A 25,982-nucleotide genomic window follows, 5' to 3' on the forward strand; every position below is an offset into this window, starting at 1 on the left:
TGCCATATCTACTAAAATATGATGTGACATGGCAATTTCTAAAGGTACTCCAGCTGCGATCCCTATCCCACCAGCAACCACAGCTCCTGAAGACCAAGAAAAGTTCTCACCACTAAAATCCTTCTACAATGACAAATGGTTAAGTATCACAAACGGATAAGGTTTTAATCATGTAAATGACTGATCTTAAAGATCCATTACCATCTGACAAATTCAAAGGTAATCAACATAAATCCATACCCACGCATCTATGCCACAAAGAATAATTCTATAAAGGCTTTATCCAGGCACATTACAAATATCTGATCCTGGGGCAGCTAGGTGGATAAAGCACCAGCCCTAAAGTCAGGAGGACCAGAGTTCAAATCTGACCTCAGACACTTGACACTTACTTAGCTGTGTGACCCTGGGCAAGTCACTTAACCCCACCCAAAAAAAAAAAAATCTGATCCCACAAAGCAATTATTAAACCATGAAATCACACAATTCAGTAGCTTAACGGAAATCCACTTATTACTGAACTGAATCTGAAGTATAGTGAATTCAAATTTTAAGGACCAGCATAAATAAAAATTTACATCATGTTCTTATGCTGACAAAAGGAGTCCACCATATTCTCCTTGATGTCACCACCACCTGAAGCATCCACCTCTCCCCTCTTTGTAACAGTTAAATTCCAGCAACCGCTTAATTTTCAAACAAAAAAATGCACTTTGCCAGATTAAAGAAATAATATTTTCATGTCATTCAGAATGAAGACAGCTGTCAGTTAATAAATAAACCTTTTGGGACTACTAAAACAGTAAACACAGGCCCAATAATTTTCTGAGTTTAGTAAAGAAAAGTAGCTTGTTATTGAGTAACATATCCTAGCAGATAGGGGACAGGATCCCTTAGGAATAGACATTTAATGTTTGATTTTATACTATTATATCATCCTATCCAAAAATTTAAGCCAAAGTTGTCCAGAAAAGGCAAATGATGGAGGAAATTAGTAAATTTATTTATTATGAATGAAAAATATTATGAGAAGTGTTAAACTTGGTCCGAAGATAGTGAAAAACTCAAACTGGGAAAACTATAATGCTACCTCTACAATCACATCTATTACATTTCTTTTAAATACACATTCTTAAAAGGCTTAATAATGCTGCTGTCTGAAATGTGATTTTATTACATCCTGGGATTAATATCCAATAGATATTCACTTTACAATAAATTTTGCTGAAATACAGTAATTTTGACAGATCTCTACATTCCAACTTTAGAGAACTGAAAACATATAGTATATCACAGAATGTTTGAAAGTGTGAACTAATAAAAGTATGCCTAATACTGAAGGCAGGGATCCTGAAGACAATGTAAACCCCGCCACCACGTGTGTATGTGTGTGTAAATATGTATGTGTAAGAAATAGCATCCAGATACATACCAGGAAAAGGTGCATAGGTATCAAGCTGCTTGACCCCTTCTTCCAACAAACTAAGAGACAGTTCCAGCATTGGTGACTCATTCAGAAGATGATACATCAAACTAAATCCTGGAGGTTTATAGGCTATGATTTCTTCTCCTAAAAAGGAAATACCAAAACAAGGACCAGGAGATGAAGAATCAATAATCTTTAAACATTAAAAAAAACCTATTTATTGTTTTAAAATAACAAGCTCCCAAACAGAATACACATGCACAACCTTTACAGTACTACATAATAAAAACTAACTTAAGTAATTACTTTTGTTTGAAGAGAGCTTTGTGGTTTATTAATGACTTAGAAACCTTAATAGGGAGAAATTTCAATCCATATTCAATCCTGCTAAATAAATAAATGTTTATCAACTAATTAAATTCCACAAGGAAGAATTCATACTTGGTGGCAAACATAACAATATGGAAAATATTGGATGTTGGAGGGGATGTGGGAAAGTTGGGACACTAATACACTGTTGGTGGAGTTGTGAAAAGATCCAACTATTCTGGAGAGCAATGTGGAACTATGCCCAAAGGGCTACAGAACTGTGCATACCCTTTGATCCAGCAATACCACTGCTAGGTTTATATCCCAAAGACATCCCAAAAAAGAAAAAAAGACTTATCTGTACAAAAATATTTCTAGCAGCTCTTTTTATGGTGGCTAAGGATTGGAAATCAAAGGAATGCCCAACAATTGGGGAATTGCTAAATAAGCTTTAGTATATGATGGTGATGGAATATTATTGTGATATAAGAAATGACAAGCAGGATGATTTCAAAAGGCCTGGAAAGACTTGTATGAACTGATGTATAGTGAAGTGAGCACTGTGCACAGAGACAGCAATATTGTGAATGGCTTAACTATTCTCAACAACACAATGCTCCAAGGCAATTCCAAAGGACTAATGATGAAACATACTATCCACCTCCAAAGAAAAAACTGATATTGATGGAACACGGACTGAAGCATGCTATGTTTCACTCTTTCATTTTTTTCTTTTATTCAAGTTTTCCTATACAAAATGACTAATATGTTCATGTTTTACCTAATCGTACATGTATAATCCGTATCTGCTTGCTTGCCACCTAAAGGAGGGGAGAGGGGAGATAGAGAAGGGATAGAAAAATGGAAGCCAAAACTATAAATAAAAATGTTTATTGCTTTAAAAAAAAAGAATCCATACTGGGTGAAAAGATATGACCCTAATTTTCTGATGTGACAGACATATCAGAAGTGAATTTTTTTCAAATACCTAATTTTTAACTTCCAAACTACACAAGTAAAGTATATGTTAAAGTAGAAAGTAAAAAGAATCAAATTACCTCGCAATTCTACAAACTGGTCCACAAAATCTTCCAGCTGAGGTTCATAATCTCTAAGCAGCTTATAAAACACCTCCAGCACCACCTCAGCTACTTCCCACTAAATAAAATCAATCATTTTTCATTATTAGGAGTGGGCAGGACAGACACAAGATAACAAAGATTCCAACTTATAACCACATACTCTTAGAGAGCTTCCAGAAAAAGAAAATACTTTTCTTGATAGCACTTGTGACTTGTTCTGCATTCTTTTCTTTCCCCCATTAGAAGAAAATTTAAAAATACAATACCTTTTGTTTTGCTGTCTTTCTGGACTTCATGTACAAGAGTGTGTTGATCAAATAAAAAATTGAAGGCTTATTTATTAGCATTAATATTTATACAGGCAAGTAACCATTATCTGTATTAGAATTTACTCAAAAAATTTTTGATTTCATCATATGAGAAACATTATAAAGCAAACATCCGTGCCTTTAAATCATTTTACTTTAAAGAACTATAGTCTATTATATTTGCTGACTACGCAAAACCTAATTTGGTGGGGCAGCTAGGTGGCTCAGTGGATAGAGCACCGGCCCTGGAGTCAGGAGTACCTGAGTTCAAATCTGGCCTCAGACACTTGACACTTACTAGCTGTGTGACCTTGGGCAAGTCACTTAACCCCCATTGCCTTACTAAAAAAAAACCTAATTTGGCCTCTGGCTCCTCAAGAAATTTTACCCTTTGTTTCAATATTTCATACTACAAAAGTACACTCTTCTCTTCTGTCCTGCTCCTCCTCCCTCCACAAAGCCTTAACCATCCATATACTTAAGAAGGCTGACAATGGACCGAGCATGTGACTCCCTCTGATTAACCAAAGCTTGCAAACTCTCAAGTGATGCTTGTGTGCACACATTACCTAAACCACTCCAAAGCACTAATTATGTTCTCTGAGAAGCAAACATCTGTGAAAAATGACATCTTCTAATGTTTAAAGAAAAGATTCACAAAGTCCAAAGGAAAATGGCACAGAGCAAATAATAACCATAAAGGGCAAAAAAAAAGGTGGCTACCCAACCAAGATTCTGACATGTGTTACGGACCCGCTCCCAGGACCCTCTCCTTGCTTCCTTGAGGTTAGTGCCTGACTCAAGGTCTTTCTCTCCTCCCCAACTCCTGCCCTCCCACTGGGGGACTTCATCATACATACTGGCGCTCCCTTAAACACCCAACCCCCAAATTCTTCAGTCAACTCCTTTCCCATGACTTATTCTTCTCTACCTCAGGCAGACACAGAGATGGACTTGATCTTGACCCACTTGACCTTGTCATCACCCACAAGTGTTCTACTTTCATGTCCATGAGTGTTGAAATTCCTTTATCTGACCATCATCTTTTATCACTCTATCTTTCCCTCAACCTTACAATTCCTAATCCTGTTCTTCCTCCTAACCGTGCCCTCCAATTCCTCCATCCGTCTCTCAGTTCTTTCCCAGACCATTAGTCCTACACTGGCTATACCTTCATCCCTTCCTGATCTTGACCTACTGGTGAACCAGTTCATCATCACTTGAGTGCCTTTATTCTGTTGGAGTTAATACCTCCCCAAACCCTAACTGTGGATTATTCCCATCATCGGCTGCTATCACTGTTGGCATGCTTCTAAGGGGAGCTAGAGAAAACCAAGAAAATCACATGCTGACTGTGTCCATTACAAATTTATGATGCATGATCTCATATGGGCCCTCACTATAGTGAAGCAATCCCTTTGTCATCTCCCTAATCAATTCAATATTGTACTAATAACAGGGAAGATTCCAAATCTTTTCATTATTTTTCAAACATTACATGGTACTACATTCCTATCTAACATCACTTACAGCTATTACACAAAGAGCTGTCCTTCTTGCCAAGGCAAACCCCTCTACATGCATCCTTGATCCCATTCTATCCTGTCTTTTCTAGCAGGCTGTCCCTCTCTATTATGCCTACTCTCATCTTCCATCTCTCCTTTTCTCTTCCTCTCTATGGGTTGCTTTCTTGATGTCTACAAAAATGTCCAAGTTTCCACCATCCTTGAAAAACTCCCATTAGAGACATAACCCTATTTCTCTATTCCCTTTCATGGCTAAAGTCTTTAAGAAAGCTGTATAGAATCAGTGCCTCCACTTCCTCTCCTCTTCTAAACCCTCTGTGGTCTGGCTTCCAACATCACCCTTCAATTGAAACTACACTTTCCAAAGTTATTAATGATCTCTTATTTGTTCTCCTAATCTCCACCTCCTGGCTTCCTTCAGATTAGCTACAAATACCGTGTTTTTTCCAGGTTTCCCCTCATTCACTCCCACTACTGCCTTCCCCCTAAGATTATGTCCAATTTCCTCTGCATAAATCTTATGTGTACAGAGTTATTCGCTTATTGTCTCCATCAGAAAAATGTGAGCACCCTGAGGAAAAGAACTGTTTTTACCTTTCATTGGATTCTCAGCGCTTAGTGCAATACCTTCAATAAAAAGTTTTTTGAGTGGATGTTAAAAGAAATCCTGACTTATGGGATTACAAAAAAAGAACAAGATGGAACAATGTTTACTTGAGTAATAGGTATTAAAGTCATAGCGATTAAATAAAATAAAATAAAATAAAGTCAGTGATCTCTCTGGAAATGGAAATTTTTTTTAAATCATAAAATATTTGTAATCATGATGTAAGTACTATAGTTATCATATAGCATCTAATTGATAATAAAATGTTTGACAATAAAACAAATATTTTTGTATTAGTAATAATACAGTTACTATATGTAATCCTAAGACATGTTAATAATATGTTTTTTAGAGTTCAGGAGGTATGTCTTTGAGAACTCATTCCTACTACAAAGAAGACAGTAAAAAACAGCCCATTTGAAAAATTTCCTGGAAAAATAATGCAACTATGAAATCCCAGGGGAGCTATCCCAGATGGCAAAATCTAAGCCAAATTGAGTCAAGACCCAGTTAAGAGTCCTCACTTAAGGGTAGGTGGAGACAGCACTACAAATTAGACTGGTTCTATAAGCCTGGAAGGTATGAGCTGTCCAGGAAATAAAGAATCCTTGCAAGACAAGGTCTTTTAAACTAAATCAATTGGGGAAGGTGAATTCAACAGCCACAATTTCAACATTACAGATAATTCCTTTTTTTCCTGACAAACTTCTGAACAACTATTCATTCTAATGCATTTGAAATTAATGATACATAAAATGTCAAAGACCTGACACACGGTAGATTTCTGACATCTAAAGGATTCATAAAGTCAAGGGGAAAATGTCAGAGCAAATAGCAATTACTTACTCATATAAGTAAATAATAGAAATATTCTGATTTTAATACCAAAAGTCAGGTTTTTTTCCTGATTTACAGAAATAAACAAAAGCTATCAATTCCTGGTGCTAAAGAGTTCAAAATACAGAAATGAGATAAAAACAGTATTGTTCCAATGGACATCACTGTATCTTCCATTTATAACACCTAATTGGGGGGTTGGGACAAAGAGGGTTAAGTGATTTGCCCAAGGTCACACAGCCAGTAAGTGTCAAATGTCTGAGGACAGATTTGAACTCAGGTCCTCCTGAATCCAGGGCCTGTGCTTTATCAACTGCAACACCTAGCTGCCCTCACCTAATATTTTTTTTCTTTTTAAGTGAGGCAATTGGGGTTAAGTGACTTGCCCAGGGTCACACAGCTAGTAAGTGTCAAGTGTCTGAGGCTGGATTTGAACTCAGGTCCTCCTGAATCCAGGGCCAGTGCTCTATCCACTGTACCACCTAGCTGCCCCCTCACCTAATATTTTTAATACAAAAGCAGTATAGCAAATAAAAAGATTTGAGGGAAAAAAAAGCCAAGATCCCTCTGGGAAGTTACCTTTTCAGCTGCTCTGCGATAAGCTCTAGTGCGAAATCGAAGAAACACAGAATCTCTGAGGAACTGCAAATATGGATCAAAGCCAGGTGGACGAAGTCCAGCCCCCAAGTTAGATGGAAATGAACTTTCTACTAGTGTGCTAATCAGCTGACAAAAGGCCCTTGTGAGTGGATATTCTTCACACCTGGATTCTATCTCGTTTAGTTCAACCTTACCAATGGAAACAAACATTGAAGACAAAAGTTAAAAAATAAGAAAATTTGACATTTGAAGAACAGAAGCTGAGACTCTCAAGACATTAACTCATTAAACATAACATTTTTGCAAGATGTGAAATAACAAATATTTTCATGTTTCAAAGAAATGCAAAGAAGGGGTGTGTGTCTGTAAACATATATAGATCAAAGTAATTAAAGAAGCAAAAATTCCTAATTTCCCATCCAGTGTCCCTATTGATGAACTGCACTGTATATCTTCAAAAACCTTTAACTCTACTAAAATAAATTTAAAAGAACAAAACTGAAATATTGGACATAAAACCAAAAGAAGTACATTCTGACTCAAATAACCCAACTTAAATGAGAAACTGCAGCTCACAAGGCTAGCCTACAAGCCATTTTGCATTCTGAAATTCCATTAAAAGAGCCTTGCTGCATCAAGGCCTCTGATAAATTAAAGCTTTTAATTCAGATCTATGCAGAATTTGTTTCAATTCAGCACTGACAGAAAACTCCTGAGTCTTGAATGGAAAATACATAAAATCTGAAAATAGTATAGAAATATGGTAACAAAAAACACAGTTTCTTACAGCTTCCTCCAACATTAAATGAAATGTATGAAATTAACACTAATGACTAACAGGAACTATTTACCTCAATGCCAATTGCTTGTCTCTGACTTGGGATCCTTACAGTCTGTAGTATCTTAAAAATAAGAAGAAAAGAAATTAGAGACATTTCTAGTCTGTCCATAAAGCAATGGTTTTTGACTGTCATCAATTATCACAGTTACCATTATCTTTGATTATATTTTACAAGTGCCCACTGACTAAAATAGCATATCTAATGTCTCATGGGCTTTCATAAATGTAAATTTCAGTTAAAGGTATAATATCAATTACTGAGGATTTTAGCAATTTTCAAATATTAGCAACAAACAAATCCCTTCCTCCCTACTCCAATAACAGAAGATGAAAAGGCATTTCTGGGATGAAATGTTATTAGTACTGAAACAATGATTTTCAAATGTGAGTTTATAAGTAGACCTAAGTTGTTGTTCAGTCATTTCAGTAGTGTCTGACTCTTCATGAGCCCCTCTGGGATTTCCTTGGCAAAAATTCTGGAGTGGTTTGCTATTTCTTTCTCCAGCTCAATTTACAGAAGAGGAAACTGAGGCAAACAGGGTTAAGTGACATGCCCAGATAAGTATCTGAGGCTGGATTTGAACTCAGATCTTTCTGACTACAGTACTGGTACTCTATCCATTGCATCATCAAGCTGCCCCTTAAGTAGATCTATAGCTGGAACTAAAAAAATAAAAAGCAAATTCTAAGGACATGCTTCTAAGGCAAATTTCTAAACACTGATGTTTTGCCTTGACTTTGCAACTGGCTGCCCTAAAAGTCTATGGATTAAAATACTCTTTTTAGTCATGAAAATGCTATCATACAGAACCTTTTAATACAACTACTAAAGATAGCTATAATGTTTCAATATTATATTACCCAAAAAAAAGCCAAAATCTTTACACATAAATTCTAAATTTTCCATGAAACACATGAAATGAATATACCATTATATTTATCCAAGTCAAACCATAAGAAAACAATATTTTTTTAAAAATACTATAACTTAACAAAAGCCAACTTCATTGTATTTTATTTTACTCCCCCCCCCAACCTTGGGGCAATGGGGGTTAAGTGACTTGCCCAGGTCACACAGCTAGTGTCAAGTGTCTGAGGCCAGATTTGAACTCAGGCACTCCTGAATCCAGGGCCAGTGCTTTATCCACTGTGCCACCTTAGCTGCCCCCATTGTATTTTATTTTAAAAACTCATATAACTATCTAAAATCCTCTGGGCACAAATGCTTGTGGTTATCTGTAGTATTTCACTTTCCCTAAAATAAGCTCTTCAAAAAAAAAAAAAATCAATGAAATATTGAGTGTTATGCTTTTTGTTATTTCTAAAAATTCATTTATTCTGCAAAAAAATTTCCTAGCCTAGAATTGTTCCTATATTTGTAAACTTTTTTCAGCCTACCACTAAACTCTATCTGAATGTAAGCCCTAAATACAAAAATGCCAGCATTAACACTTTACATTTAAAGCCAAAGACCTCAAATTTTTTTACAACTATTAAAGTGCATTCTTCCTCTTATGCACAGAAACACAGATAGAAAACCATAAGCCTAGAACCTCCTTCACTTAATCTTAAGCTAACTCTACGCTTGACACCAGGAAACAAACAGTTTTATACTGTTCTTAAAATGAAGTGAATACAAAGTTTAAAAGACAGTCATTGCAGTGGTTAAAGCACTGGCCCTGGATTCAGGAGTACCTGAGTTCAAATCCGGCCTCAGACACTTAACACTTACTAGCTGTGTGACCCTGGGCAAGTCACTTAACCCCCACTGCCCCGCAAAAAAACAAAAAACAAAAACAAAAACAAACAAACGAAAAAAAAAGACAGTGTGTCCCAAAACGGAACAGCAGCAGAGTGTAATGAGAGGTCCCACAGAGGTATTACAATCACTGAAGTGTATTCACTTGGTATGAGGGTAAGGAAGGAAAAGGAAGAGGCATTTCCAACCCATATGTTCTTCTGTGGTAAAACTAGACACTTCTAGAGGTACAGGTCTAGTCTACAAACCATAGGTGAGAGAGTATCATGCTCATTATTTATTAGCATTTAACAGAGAATGGTGAAAAAAGAAATCCCGATTTGCCGCTGGCAATCTAGGTAAGCTTTCAGAGAACAAACAAGCAGCAGAATCCAGGCCTGTTCGTTTCCAGTCCTGTACTATGATCAATGAAGAGTGCTTCAAATGGGACATACTCAAATGCATAAAGTTCCTGTCTTTGTTGGCATTGTTACCAGGCATTACTTTGCAAAGTACATTTAGAAAAAATATTCTACCTGTGTATATTCCAAAGACTGCCACAGGGAAGCAGCAATTTCAGGAGATTTTCCAAAGGCTGTAAGTGTCTTCAACAGCTCAGCTTTTAAAACAGGAGGAATACTACACTGCAGGAGTCCCAGGATGACAACCACAGGGGTCCACTGAGGATGCTCACAGAGAGCCAAACGAGCATTTTCACTCTGAAGCATTAAACACAGAAACAAAAAAAAATTTTTTTAAGGTAAACATTTAAAAAAAAACCCAAAAAGGTAAACATTCAGTTTCTAGGACCTTAGTTTTATTACTGACTTGTTAAAGAAAATATTGCTCAGAGACAAATGGTGAACATTTGCTAACCCAAATGAGTATTCATTGACTATTATATCACTAATAAAGGATATCAATGTATCCTATTATATCAGATCACTATATTTCAGCCAATTTCCCATTTCAAAGAATGAAGTAGTAGCATCATTTACAGGATAGTGTTAAACCAATATAATTACTAAATAAACAAAAATTCAAGATGATCTAATCTTCTCAAGGTCACACACATCAGTGAAAGAAATAGAAAACAACAAAATCGCTAGTAGGACCTTTGCTTTTAACTACCTTTAAGCTTTCTGGTGAAAAAACAAAGTTAATATAATTCAAAATAGAACTTATATGCCTAGGACTGTGCTATATACTACAAGGGACACAAAAGTAGATAGATATCGATATAGTTAGATGTACATATATAGAGATAGATATCTAGATATATAAAGCTACTTTTATAGTAATATACTATATACTATATAGTCATAATGTATACACATACATACATACATATATGTGTATGTAAATATGTAATCTCTGCCCTTAAGAGGTATGATGGTATAATGACGAGTGAAAGGGAACAAGCATTTATTAACTGCCTACAATTTACCAAACACGGTGCTAAGTGCTTTACAAATATTATTTTATTTGATCCACACAAGCACTCTTGGATTTAAATGTTAGTATTATCCTCGTTTACAATTTAAGAAAATGAGGCAAACATAGGTTAAGTGACTTTCCTGGGGTCACACAGCTAGTAAATATCTATGGGTAGGTTTGAATTCAGGCCCTCTTGACTTCAGGTCCAGTACTCTATCCACTGTGCCATATATAGCTGCCTCTATGACTCGGAATAAGAGAAGACCTGGATTCAAATCCCACCATTGACACTGGCTAGCTGGGTGGCTACAAACAAGTTCTTTAACCTCTCTAAGATTCATCTGTATTATAAAGGTAGTATTCAGACTTCTATCAGCATGAAGATCAGCTGGTCACATGGCTAAAAGTGAGGTTTGTATAAACAATTTTCAACTTGTTATTATACCACAAGACAGGATTGCTAGCAAACTGGGACATAGTGTCCTCCATGGAGAAGCAGGGGTCTGGCTGAAGGCTATCTTTCCTATGACTCCCCACCTGCTCTACTGACACTGAAGCCCTCTTCATTGTGGTATACAGATTACTCTTAGTTCACAAAGGCCTAAACAAGAGTAACAAGTGACCCTGGTAGGCCCCACACCAAGCTAGGAAGGTTTTGAATATCTGTTTCTATTGTCTGAGAATCAGACTCAGTTGGGAGAGGATCATCACCAGAAGTTTTACCACCACATAATGTATATTTTTGTCCATAGAGACTCATGAAACCATTAACTAAGACATAGTAGTGCTGTGACCTGTACTTTGTAAACTTTAAAATACTATACAAATATCTGCTATTATTACTACTGATATAAGACCAAGCACCAAACAATAACTCTAAACAGGTGGGAAATTATATGATAATGAAGGTTCAACTAAGTGCTGAGGACATTAAAAGCAAAGAAAAATCACTGCTTAATTAGGAATAATATGAAGGAAAAGGTGAAGTGAGGCTTTGAAGAAGATATGTAATCTGTTATTGCCAAGGGAGAAAAAAAAGGTATTGCATACTGAAATTAGGGTAAGACAACGAACAAAGGGGCAAAAGCAAAAATGTGCTTAGAGTTTGTAGCACCATATTAGAGAGTAATAAGACAGAATAGGTAAACTAGGTCCATTTGATAATGTTAGGCTAAGGAAACTAAACTTAATCTGATCTCCTTAAAACGGTGCTGTAGAAAAACATATTTGCCAGCTTGCAGAACTTACTAGAGAGGAGAATGAAGAAACCAAGAAACCAAGGCATTAGCTCTCAATCGGGCATCTGATCTACCCCTGGCAGATAGTCTTTGAGAGCTTTTTGGTCAAAAAAGTCATAAGCCCTTTGCCCAGCTGGGAATGAGCATTTCCAAACTTAGCTAGATTGTTCCTCAGACCTGTCAGACCTTGTTCTCTGATGGCACAACCTTTAAGAACACAGGGTCATGGGGCAGCTAGGTGGCGCAGTGGATAGAGCACCGGCCCTGGAGTCAGGAGTACCTGGGTTCAAATCCGGCCTCAGATACTTAACACTTACTAGCTGTGTGACCTTGGGCAAGTCACTTAACCCCAAAGAACACAGGGTCACTTCTACACTACTATGAGGCTCTCGGGGAATTCTTACTATCAACAGAGTAAAATATTCATTAGTATAGATGCCACTGCTGAAGAAGCATGAGTTTCTCAATGACTTTTGTTCATCAGCAAGAGTACAGTTCCAATATTATGGATGACATATTGAGTTTTTAATAAAGTCTCTTTTTATACTGAATCGTTTTCTTGTTTCTGACCTAATGTTTCTAGTATTCAGTTTATCCTAAAGAGCCTGAGTATCCTTCCCTCTGATGGGTATGAAGACACGGAGATCAATATAGAATGTTAAATGTACATCATATTTATCATCCTAAAGTTTTGATTAAAGAAATTTAATACACCTTTTAAAGAGGTCTTTCTTTGAAAGCACATAGATAGGACTCAAATACTGTGGAGAGACTGATTACCTACCCAGGTAATGATAGTAGTTGTGAGCTGTAAGAAGGAAATCAATCCATCCTGCTCCTTCTGGGTGATGCCTCGCAAAGGTAGATGACGGTACTGGACACTATCAGCACTGGGCAGATCTTTCCTTAAGTGTTCATGATACAACATCAAAGAGTGAAAGAAATGCTCCCAGGAAACAGGGCTGCCACCTGCTCCTTGAATGTTTTCAGCTGTTTTAAGACACAACAAACAATTTCCTAACTGCTTGGAAATGAAGGTGGAAAAGCAACTGCTTGCTGAACTTCTTTCTCCTTTACATGTGAATAAAATGCCTGTTTGGAAGCTTTTTGGTTACTATGTTGTAAAATGTAAATTTGCAAGCTCTCCATCACCCTTTGGGGACCTTCGGATTAGTTTTCATACATTGTCTAACATGAGATCATGCCAATACATTACTTGAGTAACGGATGATTAACCATTTATGGGTTAGTCACCCAAAGTTCCCCCTTTGACAACAAAGTCTACTGTGTCATCAGAGTCACAAAAAGGGCTGCTTCCTCCCGCAAAGAACAGAAAATTATTCCAAATAACATCATGAAAATTTAATATTTTCAAATTAAATCTTATTATTACATACCATAAGGGATAACTGATAGACATAGTATGTGCTCCTTTGCAAATCATCTGATGTCATGAGATCTTAGAGGACAGCCCTTAACACAATGGGTGTAGCCCCCATGGAGGACTTATGGGAGTAAATGGACAAAAAAGGCCATAGAATAAGAAGGCATAAATGGACACAACTTGTACCACTAGAGGGAGGAACACCAGAGAGATGAATGTACTGAATAGAAAGTTTCTGAAGTTTGGGGTGTATTAGGACAATATTAAGGCCAGGAAATAATTGTTTTGTTATGATCTGTATTGATCAGTTTATGTCCAGTTTATACTCCACATTAAGTGGAAAAGTTTGAGAAGGCCTGGAGGAAAATAACCAAACTGAGCAAACACTGTAAAATCAGACCTGTGCTAGAAGACTAGCAGATATACTTTGCTTTTGACAATAGATGTAATCTTGAAAAGGTGAGGGAAAACTAAAATTTGGCAAATTGAATCATATTTTGAAATGGAACAAAACTTCCCAAATACCAGTGTGTTAACAGTACATACTTCAGATCTTCCCAATAGCCCAAGTTTCCTTCTCTGTTTTCATGATCATAGATCAGCCTAATTTTGTCAATATTTGTCTTGTTTAATATTGACAATATACACTGAAAGGGAATTTGATGTATATACAAAAGACTATACACTGCCATGTAAAATTTCATCAACAAAAAAAAATTATGAGGAGTTAGCGATATGGCATAAAATTTCATCAGTAGTTATGGAGCTATGGGGATATTCTGCCTGGGGGGGGGGGTGCTACAACCAGTTTCTAAATTGTTCTTACCATGACTACTGCCATTGACTTTCAACAAACTGAAGCAGTAATGAGCACACTGCGGCCCGCTGGCCAATCCCTGGAGCATTTTCAAATATGGAATATAAATAGTAGGAGGAAGTAGGTCTCCCATTTGCCTAACAAACTTTGACAAGACAACCTGAAAAAGAGAAAAGTCTTTAGTTTACATCAAATATACCTTTCCTCCATATTAAGATAGCATTATGGGTAGGTCCAGTGTAAAATCAATAACAGTTCCAGTTTAACAGCGGGCTCCCAACCTAGGTAACATTCTTAATTCATTCTCTCTCACTCCCAATGTCCAATCAGCTGCCAAATCTTGTCATCTTTACCTTCATATCTCTCATATAAATCCTCTTCTGTTCTCTGACACAGCCACCACCTGGACTACTGCAACAGCCTGCTGATTGGTCTCGCTGCCACTCCGGGCCATTCTTCACTCAACTGTCAAAGTGATCTTCCTAAACCACACCACCTCTCTGTTCACTATCAACCTCAGGATCAACTATAAAATCCTCTGTCATTCAAAGCCCTCTATAACCTGCAGAACTGCCCCAAACAATCCAGTATTTCTAACAATGTACGCATTTCCATGTTCACTGCAATCCAGTCACAACAGCCTCCTTGCAAGATGGAGGCGTTTCACCGGCTGTCTCCTGCTGCCTGGAGTTTTCCCTTCTCATCTCAGCCTCCTAACTTTCCTGGTTTCCTTCAAGTCCCAGATAAAGTCCCACCTTCTATATGAAGCTTTTCCCAGCCTCCTTTAATCTTAGTACCTTCACTCTGTTGATTTTCTCCAATTGATCTTGTGTGCATATTATATAGGTAGATATAGAGATATGGATACACACAAACATATAGTTTGTATGTTGTCATTTGAGGGCTGTCTCCCTTATTGAGGGAGAGCACAGTTTGTCTTTTGTCATTCTTTGTAGCTTAACATAGTGCCTAACACGTGATAAATGTTTGCTGACTAGCAAGTTAATTTTCAAATGCTTATTATTCACAAATTCACTTCCAAATGTGGATAGAATTAACTTAAACTGAAAGGAATTATTTTATGAACTTGAAATGCCATTTATTTAAAACAATGATAATAACCTCATGAAAAAGGTCCTAAGAATGTTTCCAGGCAACTTACATCTTAAATACATAAAACAGAACTCTAGAAACTGACTCACCTAAGACACATACAGAAAATCAACAGGTATATTTTCAGTTTAAACCACCAAAATTTTCACTCCTGGTTCAATTTATCAGCTGAACTAGGAATAGGTAAAATATGGAACAGGATATTTAACACAATGGAGCTAGTATTTTACCTGCACATCCAACCCAACACCATTATTTTTCCCTATTCTTTTTCTCAAATATGAGCCCTGCTATTTTGTTCTCTTTTCTTCTTTGCCATTTCCTCAGCCTATATATACCCACACTAATTTAGGCAGATAGTAAATTTAGGAACATTCACAGGTTCATAGATTTAGGACTGGAACGGAACCAGTCCAACTTCCTAATTTTACAGATGAGGGGCAGCTAGATAGCACAGTGGTAAAGCACTGGCCCTGGATTCAGGAGTATCTGAGTTCAAATCCGGCCTCAGACACTTGACACTTACTAGCTGTGTGACCCTGGGCAAGTCACTTAACCCTCATTGCCCTGGAAAAAAAAACAAAAAATAAAACGAAAAAATACAGATGAGGAAGCTGAGGACAAAGTGACTTGCCCAAGGTCACGCAGCTAGTAAGTGGCAAGAGGCAGGATTGAAACCCAAATGCTCTGACTCCAAATACAGTTTACCTTCCCCTGTAGCTATTAGCTAGCATTTATAGGGGGCTTTAAAGTTTGCAAAGTGCTTTACAAATATTATCTTATTTTATCCTCATAACCACCCTCTGAAGTAGGTAAAATGATTATCCCCATTTTACAAATGATGAAAATGAGGCAAGGCAGAGGTTAAGTGACTTGCCTAATCATACAAATAAGAAGTATCAGAGGCCAGATTTGAACTCAGATCTTCATGACTTCAGTTCCAGTACTCTATCTACTGTACCACTTAGCTGCCTCATATACCACGCTATGTCTCTAAATATTATTAATTATGGGCCAGGCTATACAATAAATAAAAGATTTATAACTATGAGATAACCCCTAGAATTTCAAATTACACAAAGGTGAGATGACAATGCCAGGTTTTTTAAATGTCATACAAATCCCAGCGTAACAATTTCTTGATCTTTATGTACTAGTTTTTTTTTAAATACATGCCCGCATCATGCTGATTCTTGAGATCACAACATTGCTGACCTGAAATATATTTGTAGTTACCAGACCTCTAGTTTATTTTCTTCTGTACTCTTGCCTAGCCTACCCTCCAATTTTATGAGGGAGATGCTGACCACTTAATCTTTATGTCCAAAGAAAACAGAATAAGAAGAGCATGAATTTAATTAAGAGGGATTGTGTGGGAAGCCATAAAGAACTAAGCATCTATTAGATGCAGCAGTTAAAAGAAATGATTGCTAGGTTTTCACTGAACTATAAAATTCTTTAATTCTGGGCATTCTTTAATCATTATAATACAGTACCTCAACTGGGCTACCAAGAGAAGTTTCAACTCCTAGTGAGCTTTAAGAAAATAAAAAACAACTCTCTGAGCTGGATGATTTAGACATTCATATAACCTGAAGAAGGAATCTATTAAAGAGGGGCTTTTTTTGAAAGCACATAGATAAGCTTTAATTCCAGCTCCACTATTTGGAGTGGCATAAAATTAAAGGCTTCAATTATTTTAAAACATTGTCCTTGAGGGGCAGCTAGGTGGCACAGTGGATAGAGCACCGGCCCTGGAGTCAGGAGTACCTGAGTTCAAATCCGACCTCAGACACTTAACACTTACTAGCTGTGTGACCCTGGGCAAGTCACTTAACCCCAATTGCCTCACTTAAAAAAAAAAAAAACAACATTGCCCTTGGAAAATTTAGAAACTGAAAAAATCATGGTTTCAAATCATGGTTTCAATATATTGCAGTTTGGCATAAGAAATTAAATGGAAATTTTCAGGGAGTTTTGCAGAAGCCACAAATGACACAGAAAAAGTTTAGAACCAATCAAATTTATAAGAATCCAAGTCATTCCCCAATTGAGAAATGGTCAAAGGATATGAACAGGCAGTTTTCTGAGGAAGAAACCAAAGCTATCTATTCCCATATGAAAAAATGCTCTAAATCGCTAATGATTAGAGAGATGCAAATTAAAACAACTCTGAGGTACCACCTGACACCTATCAGATTGACTAAAATGACAAAAAAGGAAAATAATAAATGTTGGAGCTGTGGGAAAAATGGAACACTAATGCATTGTTGGTGGAGCTGTGAACTGATCCAACCATTCTGGAGAGCAATTTGGAATTATGCCCAAAGGGCAATAAAGCTGTGCATACCCTTTGACCCAGCAATACCACTTTTGGGTCTTTTTCCCAAAGAAATCATGGAAAGGGGAAAGGGACCCACATGTACAAAAATATTTATAGCTGCTCTTTACAGGATGGCAAGGAATTGGAAGTTGAGGGGGTGCCCATCAATTGGGGAATGGCTGGACAAGTTGTGGTATATGAATATAATGGAATACTACTGTGCTGTAAGAAATGATGAGCAGGAGGAGTTCAGAGAAACCTGGAGGGTCTTACGTGAGCTGATGATGAGTGAGATGAGCAGAACCAGAAGAACATTGTACACAGTATCATCAACATTGAATGTTGATCTACTGTGATGAACTATATTCTTCTCACCAATGCAATGGCACAGAAGAGTTCCAGGGAACTCATGATAGAAGAGGATCTCCAAATCAAAGAAAAAAAAAAAAAGAACTGCGGAGTATAGATGCTGAAAGAACCATACTATTTCTTTTGTTTTTGGTACTGTTGTTTTTTTCTATTTTGAGGTTTTTCATCATTGCTCTGATTTTTTCTCTTATAACATAATTAATGCAGAAATAAGATTAATGTTATTATATATATATATATATATATATATATATATATATATATAAAACCTATATCAGATAACCTGCTGTCTAGGGGAGGTGGGAGGGAGAGGAGGGAGGGAGAAAAATCTGAAATTGTAAAGCTTGTAGAAACAAAAGTTGAGAACTATCTTTACATGCAATGGAAAAAAATAAAATACTTTATTAATTAAAAAAAAGTTTAGAACCTTAGAAATGCATAAAATATATGCATAAAATTGTAAAATATCAATATATTTTATATCTTAATACCATAATAATTCAGATTTTCTCTGGCATGAAGGGAGAGCCAAAAATTTTTAAGGGAATTTTCCAGATCATGGGGTACCGTTGCCCCTAACACCCACCACAACCACCCACCCCCAGTGTGGAAAGGATAACAATAGATTCTTGGGGCAGCTAGGCGGTGCAATGGATAGAGCACCAGCCCTGGAGTCAGGAGGACCCGAGTTCAAATCCGGACTCAAACACTTAACACTTACTAGCTGTGTGACCCTGGGCAAGTCACTTAACCCCAATTGCCTCACCAAAAAAAAAAAATAGAATATGACATAACTAAAAAACAAAATGTAACAAACAACAGATTCTTAATGGCCCATCTGCAGTCCTTTGTTGCAAGGAAATACCTAGAAACAGCAAAATATAGTTAAATTCAAGGCTCTAACTTAACAAATCTAACTAAGCAAACAAATGAAAGATATAACTAACCTGGCGTTGAGGGGGTCTCTGATGAGCTACCCCTAGATAAGATCCCATGATAGTAGAAGTCTGGAGAGGTTCTGAAGGACACCAATATTCCAAAGCAAGCTCCAAATTAAAAGGGTTCTTTTTATACAGCTCAGCAATCTGCGCAAGTTGTGAACAAAGATTTTTTTAAGGGAAATGTCTATTTTTTCTTAACAAAACATGTAAAAATTTTAATTACAACCCTAGTATTAAAGAGGTTAAATATTTATTAAATTACTAACTATAATTACAAGTTATGAAATAATCACAGATGTCTGAAGAGTTAATGACCTGATTTCTCCCTTTCTCTCATAAACAAAAGAGAAACTGTGCTATGTACTCGATAATCAGTCAAGAACTTCATTTAAGATCCACCTCTGACACATGCTAGCTGTGTGGCTCAAGGCAAGTTATTTACCTTGTAAATTCCCCCAAGACACTCTCTAAGACACTGTTAGATGCCCAAAAGATGCTATGTTATTTAGTAAAGGGAATTTCTTCAGAGTTCCTTAGACTAATGAAATCACATATCCAGAAAAAAAAAGATGTTAAGAGGAAACACTAAAAATTGTAGGTACTCGAAGAAAGTAAATATTATTAGCAGAAAGCTGAAATCTAGACAGAGTGGTACATTTTGGCCTTCTTTCAAACATACACATTCCACTCTAGCTCTTCCTATAAGACTCAGAGACAATAATATCAATGAAAAGAATACTCTAAATTATTCATGATGACACAGGAAACAATGATAATTCATATCTGTAGGTACAATCTCTTTCCATGTATAAGTTAACTTAAGGTAAAACAGCTCAAGAGTTCATAAGGACAAAAAAACAAACAAAAAAGTTAAAGTGTATCTAATAACCTGGCTTACCAAAAGCATAAGGTGTTCCAGATCTCTCCGAAGTGAAATAGGAAGGTCATTACCCAAATGCAAACTCATGTGAATCATTCGAGCATCTTCATCTGCTCTATTTCTCAACTGTTTCACCTATTACATTCATTACACATATGTTAAAGATATTTATTAACGGTAATGAAATTTTAAAAATAGGCAGCTAACCCAAAGAGAGATTAAGCATAAGAGAATATTTTTCTTTTAACCTAGTTGCAAAATTTTAATGAAGTGAAGAAATTTACAGCTGAATTTTATTACTAAATTATCAACTATGATATATAACAATATTTTAATGGTATAGTATATTTCATGACAGGGGTCTATTTTTTTGTTACCAACCTTTACCAAGCTTAAAACAGATTCCAAAAGGTAAAAACAGAATACCATTTCTGCATTAAAAACACCACCATATACAAACAGTAAAAGAATGTCACTGAATTCTCTTCTTCCCAAGTCTTTCCATTCCCAATTTGTCTTAGAAGGAAAGCTGAAGCAGAGCCAAGACGGCTGAGGAAAAACATTAAACACACAGAGCTCCTGATACAATTACCCCAAAAACAGCAACAAAAGAACCCCCTGGAGCAAAAAAACCCACAAAAATACGGGTTGAGATTATTTTCCAGCTATAGATAAAGGGGGCCATGCTGGGCTGCGAGTAAAGTCCAACCCTGCAATCATGCTGATAGAGACCCCAGGCAGCCACACCAGAGGAATTTACCCCTGGAGCCTCAGAATCAGCTGCAGTACCAGCAGCTTCCAGAACTGAGTGTGCAGTCGGGTGAGAGGGCTGAACGACTGGCTGGGGCGGGGGGGGGGGGGGGGGGGGGGGGGGGGACGGACAGGGGTATCAGCAGGACCTAGGGAGGAATTCAGCTGTCCCACCCCAGCAGGGAACCAGGAAGAAATGCTCGGTGGCAGGAGGCCCAAGTGGGGGAGGGGTACAGGCTCATCAAAGCTAAAAACCACCATAGCACTCTGCTGGCTGGTTAACTAGCAAGTTGGCTTGAGGTTATCTTCAGACCAGAGAACGGGCCAGGAGAGAGAAAAACCTGCCCTCCCTCAAACCAAAACACCTGGGACCTTCTGAAGCTGGGGACAGCAGTGTAGCCAAGAAACAGGGCCCCCCAGTGGGGAGTTAAAAGTCAAGTAAAAAGATGAGCAAGCAAAGAAAGTTCAGAATTATAGAAAATTTCTTCAGTGACAAGGAAGATCAAGGTGCACCCTCAGAAGAGGAAATCAACCTCAGAGCCCCTACATCCAAAGCTTCCAAGAAAAATATGAACTGGTCTCAGGCCATGGAAGCTCTCAAAAGAGACTCTGAAGAGAAAGTAGGAGAGATAGAAGGAAGATGTAGAGAGAGGAAGGAAAGAATGGAAAGAGAAATGAGAGCGATACAGGAGAATCATGAGCAAAAAGTCAACAGTTTGAAAAGTCAAATGGAAAAGGAGACAAAAAAGCTGTCTGATGAAAATAATTGCCTAAGAATTAGGATTGAACAAATGGAAGCTAGCGACTTTATGAGAAACCAAAACACAGAAAAGCAAATCCAATTGAATGAAAAAATAGAGGGCAATGTGAAATATCTCCTTGGAAAAACAGCTGACTTGAAAAATAAATCCAGGAGAGATCATTTGAAAATCATTGAACTACCTAAAAACCATGACCAAAATAAGAGCTTATACACCATCCCCCCCCAAAGATTGTCAGGGAAAATTGTCCTGATATTCTAGAAGCAGAAGCTAAAATAGAAATTGAAAGAAGGAAAGCTGAAACCCAGAATCTTGATAGCAAATACACACACAAAATAAATTTTTAAGTGCTTCTACTTGCTCTATACTTAAGAATAGGAGCTATTTTTGTTCATTTGTAGCTGTCAAGCAAATACACTTTCAGTTGAATGAAAACCCAGAAGAAGGCAAACCAGTCAGCAAAATTCTTGGCTTTTGGACACTATATAATGATTGTTTTCCTCAAAGTAATAAAATAACACTCACTCCCAAATGAAATGCTATCTACTTTTCGAATCACATTCTTTTTGTTTCAGATCCAATAGCTTTTTCTTTCTAGAAATACAGCAACTAAAACTGCACAAATGTATTTCAGGTATGGACACCATTCCCTTTACAATGGTAAGATTATTCATAGATTTATAGGATTGTAGACTTTAGGAACCTTAGAGATCATCGAATCCAATCCCCTCATTTTACAGATGAGGAAACTAAGATTCAGAGAGGTTAAGTATAATAAAACATTTTCTTTTTAATGTGCTCCCTGATGAACTCAAGCCCTTTTGTTGGGTTTTTTGGCCACAGGAGCATGTTGAGTTGCAATCTTCAGGAAACAGCCTACAAAGACTCAGATATCCTTCTTGGAAGTTTCAAGTTAAAATCACTATATAAGCAAAGTCTGTATTTTCCCCTAATTTTGCTAACTTACAGCTGTTGATAGAAGGCCATATGGGTTATTTGGTACCCAAAAGGACCTGGTGTCATCTATAAGCCTAGATTTTTCACTAGGTATCCTTTTTCCCTTTTATATGTAAAAATGGGAAATACAATCAACTCTAGTGCTGTTCCCTGGGAACCCTATTGTCCACACTTTTCTGTCCACAGAATCATCCATTTACATACTATTTTTCTCTCTCAAAGCCAGTTCTCTATGCATGATAAAAATTATTTTCCAATTAGCTCAATTCAATCAGCAGAATATATATACAATCAATTTCCATGATTCAGAAACTAAATTATAACACAACAGGTAGGGCAGGAACATTTTCACAATAAGTGAAACAGTTTAGTGAATGCATTCAAAGTTCTGCCCATCTTGAAAAGTCTGGTTTGTTTCCAAAACAAAGCTAGTATACCAAAGCCAACTTTTAGGTTAGTTTTAATCCTGTCCCAATTCTGTTTCTAAAGCTTACCTTCATTGGCATAAGTGCAAGGAAGTCTGTGATGAGGTTATGAATTCTACGGATATAAAATTCTTCTTGGTAGAAGTTTTCTGAGCCCACTACAGACTCAGTTAGGAAAAGGAAGATATTGTCTGCAATTGCAAGTTCTGCCATTGCTTCATCTGCTTCTGTAAATTCAGCAAGAGCTTAAAAAAAATTAGGAAAAAAAAACAAAATAATGGTACATTTCTTCATTGAGGAGATAGCACATCAATATACCTTACTTGTATAAAACTCAGATTCTTCTGCTAATCCATACTCTTGCTAGGCACAAAAAAAACTGTCAAAATGCTGCTTACTGATGAGTAAATGAACACTGGATTACACAGGTGTAGATATACTAGGGAGATAGACTGGCATTCAAAGCATATGGGTGAGGGGGCAGCTAGGTGGCACAGTGGATAGAGCACTGGCCCTGGATTCAGGAGGACCTGAGTTCAAATCTAGCCTCAGATACTTGACACTTACTAGCTGTGTGACCCTGGGCAAGTCACTTAACCCTCATTGCCCCGCCCCCCAAAAAATTGAAGTTTAATTTGAGCAGCTAGGTGACACAATGGATAGAGCACCAGCCCTGGAATCTAGAGGATCTGAGTTCAAATTTGACCTCAGACACTTACTAACTCTGTGACCCTGGGCAAGTCACAACACCAATCGATTGACTCCAAAACAAGAAACAGTTCCCACCCAAAACATAAGGGGGAAAAGCTACCTCCATATGACAACAGAAGAATTAAGGACAAATAACTACTTTGGAGGAGGGGGGTAGGGTTGGGGCATCTGATCTAACCAAAGATAGCCTCTATGCTACCATTATTCTAGTTTTATCATATTAATATTAATATACTAAGGATTGTTTCAAAATATAAAATCAAATTATATAAAAACAGCCTTAAAATTTACCTAAAGAACCATATAAGTTATGACCTAACAAAATCTGCCAGTCTAAGAAAAAATGATATACATATTAAAACCCATAAATAAATTGCCTTGAGCTTTAAATCCATAAATTTAGCCCATTTTCCTAAAAAATGCAAAGTTAGTGGGTCTTTTTTTTTTTTTTTTGCCTTTGAAAAGGACTGCTAAATGTGATGAGGACCAGATGGCAGGCAAGCTCTCTTCCTCTATTCCCACACAGATATTTTCACTGACTTTTAGGTTCAAGAAATTGTGTGGGCAGGACACAAGGGTCTCAGACCAGAGAAGAGTCAAGTCTTTAGTAGCATTTTCATAACTACATTAGCAGACATGTGGAAAAAAAGAGCTCCCTACTGCATCAGAGTTCAAGAACAAGAATAGGTCATCTATAACCTAATAGATTAAAGGGTCAAAAAATGTTAATCCCTCAAGTAGATTCAACTTAATAAATACTTTTCTACAACATATATATATAACCTCTTCAAAAACATGAACAGTATCACTCATTTTTTCCACTTAATCCAGTTTGGGGAATTTGCTCAAAGAAGGCATTTAATATATATTTGAGATGGATTCTATTTGCTCTTTTTAAAAGATTACTAATTCTCATCAGAAAAAAAGTATAGCTTAATTTCTTTACCTAAGAATTTTCTTTGATACAAGAAAAAAGTTAACTTTAAGGATGTCTATATTCTAAAAGATATACTATATATATTTACACTTGATATAATTCTAAATAGCTTCCTGTACTAACAGATGTTTCTATCTCAATAAGCAAATACCATCTCTATTGAAATTGTATTGTGTAAAGCAAATTTCAGATTTTTTAAAGACTTCAGAAATGACGAATACTGCTCCTAATCAATTTACCTGGCACATCAGAGAGTTGGGATATCCCCCGCAATGCCAATGCCCAGGCAAGTCTAACAGTGGCTTTCAGCCCAGGTAGTTTCCAAGGCTGTGAGTCTTGAAGGCGAGAGTGAATTGATGAAATATACTGTCTCTCTGTTAACAGCGGTAGTTGATGAATTATATCTGTAATTATATATAATTATTATACCAAAAACTGCATAATAATGATATTCTCAGTTCCTCAATAAAGAAAAGAATGGCTAAGAGATTTGATTTTCCTTCATCAGTTCCTGAGTCAAGTGCTATATAGTAAATTTATAAAAAGACAATGTACACGAAATTTTAAAATGTAAGAGAAAGACAGTACTACCAAATGTACACATCAACAAATAAAGAGCATTCCTCCCTCACCATGGAAATTTGAAAACAATTTAGCATTGTCTATGTATGATAAAAGATACAATTTTAGTAATAAATTATAAGCAGCAAGAACTTAGAATTTTCTGCAGAGATTAAAACTCTACCAAAACAGATGAAATAGAGGAACAAATCAAGCCTTTATTCTGATTACCTTAACTGAATTAGTCAAGAAGCACTTAGCCTTTCATTGACTTTAAATTTAGTAACCAAAAGCATTATAGTACACCAGAAAGATACCAAAACTACAGGGTAAATTCATATTCAAAAGCAAGAACCCCCAAAAGTAAACATTTAAGGACAATTATCTTTGACATTCGGGGAATTCAAAGTACTGTGAATTTATTTTATTTAATGAAACCTCATTTTTTGGAAATTATAGAGATATTATAGGGACCGGACTCTATAGGATCTAGAAAGAAGTTAGAAAACTTATCTGGTTTATTCTACTTGCCACAGAGGGAGTAAAAGAGGAGAGGATATAGAGAAACAGTCCGGAGGTAAGGTGAATACATCTCTGATTAAGGGGACTAGGGTGAGATGAAGAATTATCTAGGTGATAACTGAGAGGCAGCTTGGAAGGGATGAAAGAAAGCCAATCTCTGAAGTCAAGAAACCCTGGATTCAAGTTCTATATCTGACACATACTGGTTATATGAACTTAGGTAAGTCATTTAACTTCACAATACCAATCAGCAATGGTCAAGAGTTTACTCATAAGGAGTTTGTTCCCTGCACAGTGAAATCAGGTCTGGTTCAACAAACAAAACTAATAATATATAAGCAAAAATTTATGAGTACAATTTTGTTGGGAATAAAAATTGAGATTACTATTTCTTTTAGATTTTCTCAGTTTTAAAGAAAATCTGTTTAAAAATTACTAAAGTGAAATTTTGGGGCAGCAAGATGGCACAGTGGATAGTGTCAGGCCTGGAATCAAGAAGACTCATCTTCCTGAATTCAAATATGGCCCTAGCTACTTATTAGCTGTGTGACCCTGGGCATGTCACTTAATACTGTTTCTCTC

At 36.7% G+C, this 25,982-nt stretch overlaps 1 protein-coding gene across 2 annotated transcripts in view; it reads right to left on the reverse strand.

Moving 5' to 3' along the window:
* NUP205 (nucleoporin 205) overlaps positions 1-25,982 on the reverse strand; it is a 94,361-nt gene that overhangs the window by 55,931 nt on the left and 12,448 nt on the right. For both annotated transcript variants that reach the window (XM_043967846.1, XM_043967845.1), the window contains exons 7-17: positions 24,557-24,721; positions 22,739-22,914; positions 19,795-19,911; positions 18,903-19,040; positions 14,160-14,310; positions 12,734-12,939; positions 9,811-9,993; positions 7,547-7,597; positions 6,675-6,884; positions 2,794-2,893; positions 1,433-1,570 (exon numbers count right to left, since the gene is read on the reverse strand). In XM_043967846.1, coding sequence (XP_043823781.1) covers positions 1,433-1,570; positions 2,794-2,893; positions 6,675-6,884; positions 7,547-7,597; positions 9,811-9,993; positions 12,734-12,939; positions 14,160-14,310; positions 18,903-19,040; positions 19,795-19,911; positions 22,739-22,914; positions 24,557-24,721 — 1,635 coding nt within the window. The remainder of the gene's footprint in view (positions 1-1,432; positions 1,571-2,793; positions 2,894-6,674; positions 6,885-7,546; positions 7,598-9,810; positions 9,994-12,733; positions 12,940-14,159; positions 14,311-18,902; positions 19,041-19,794; positions 19,912-22,738; positions 22,915-24,556; positions 24,722-25,982) is intronic.

This window comes from Dromiciops gliroides, chromosome 5, assembly GCF_019393635.1.
Source record: "Dromiciops gliroides isolate mDroGli1 chromosome 5, mDroGli1.pri, whole genome shotgun sequence".
Lineage (NCBI taxonomy): Eukaryota > Metazoa > Chordata > Mammalia > Microbiotheria > Microbiotheriidae > Dromiciops > Dromiciops gliroides.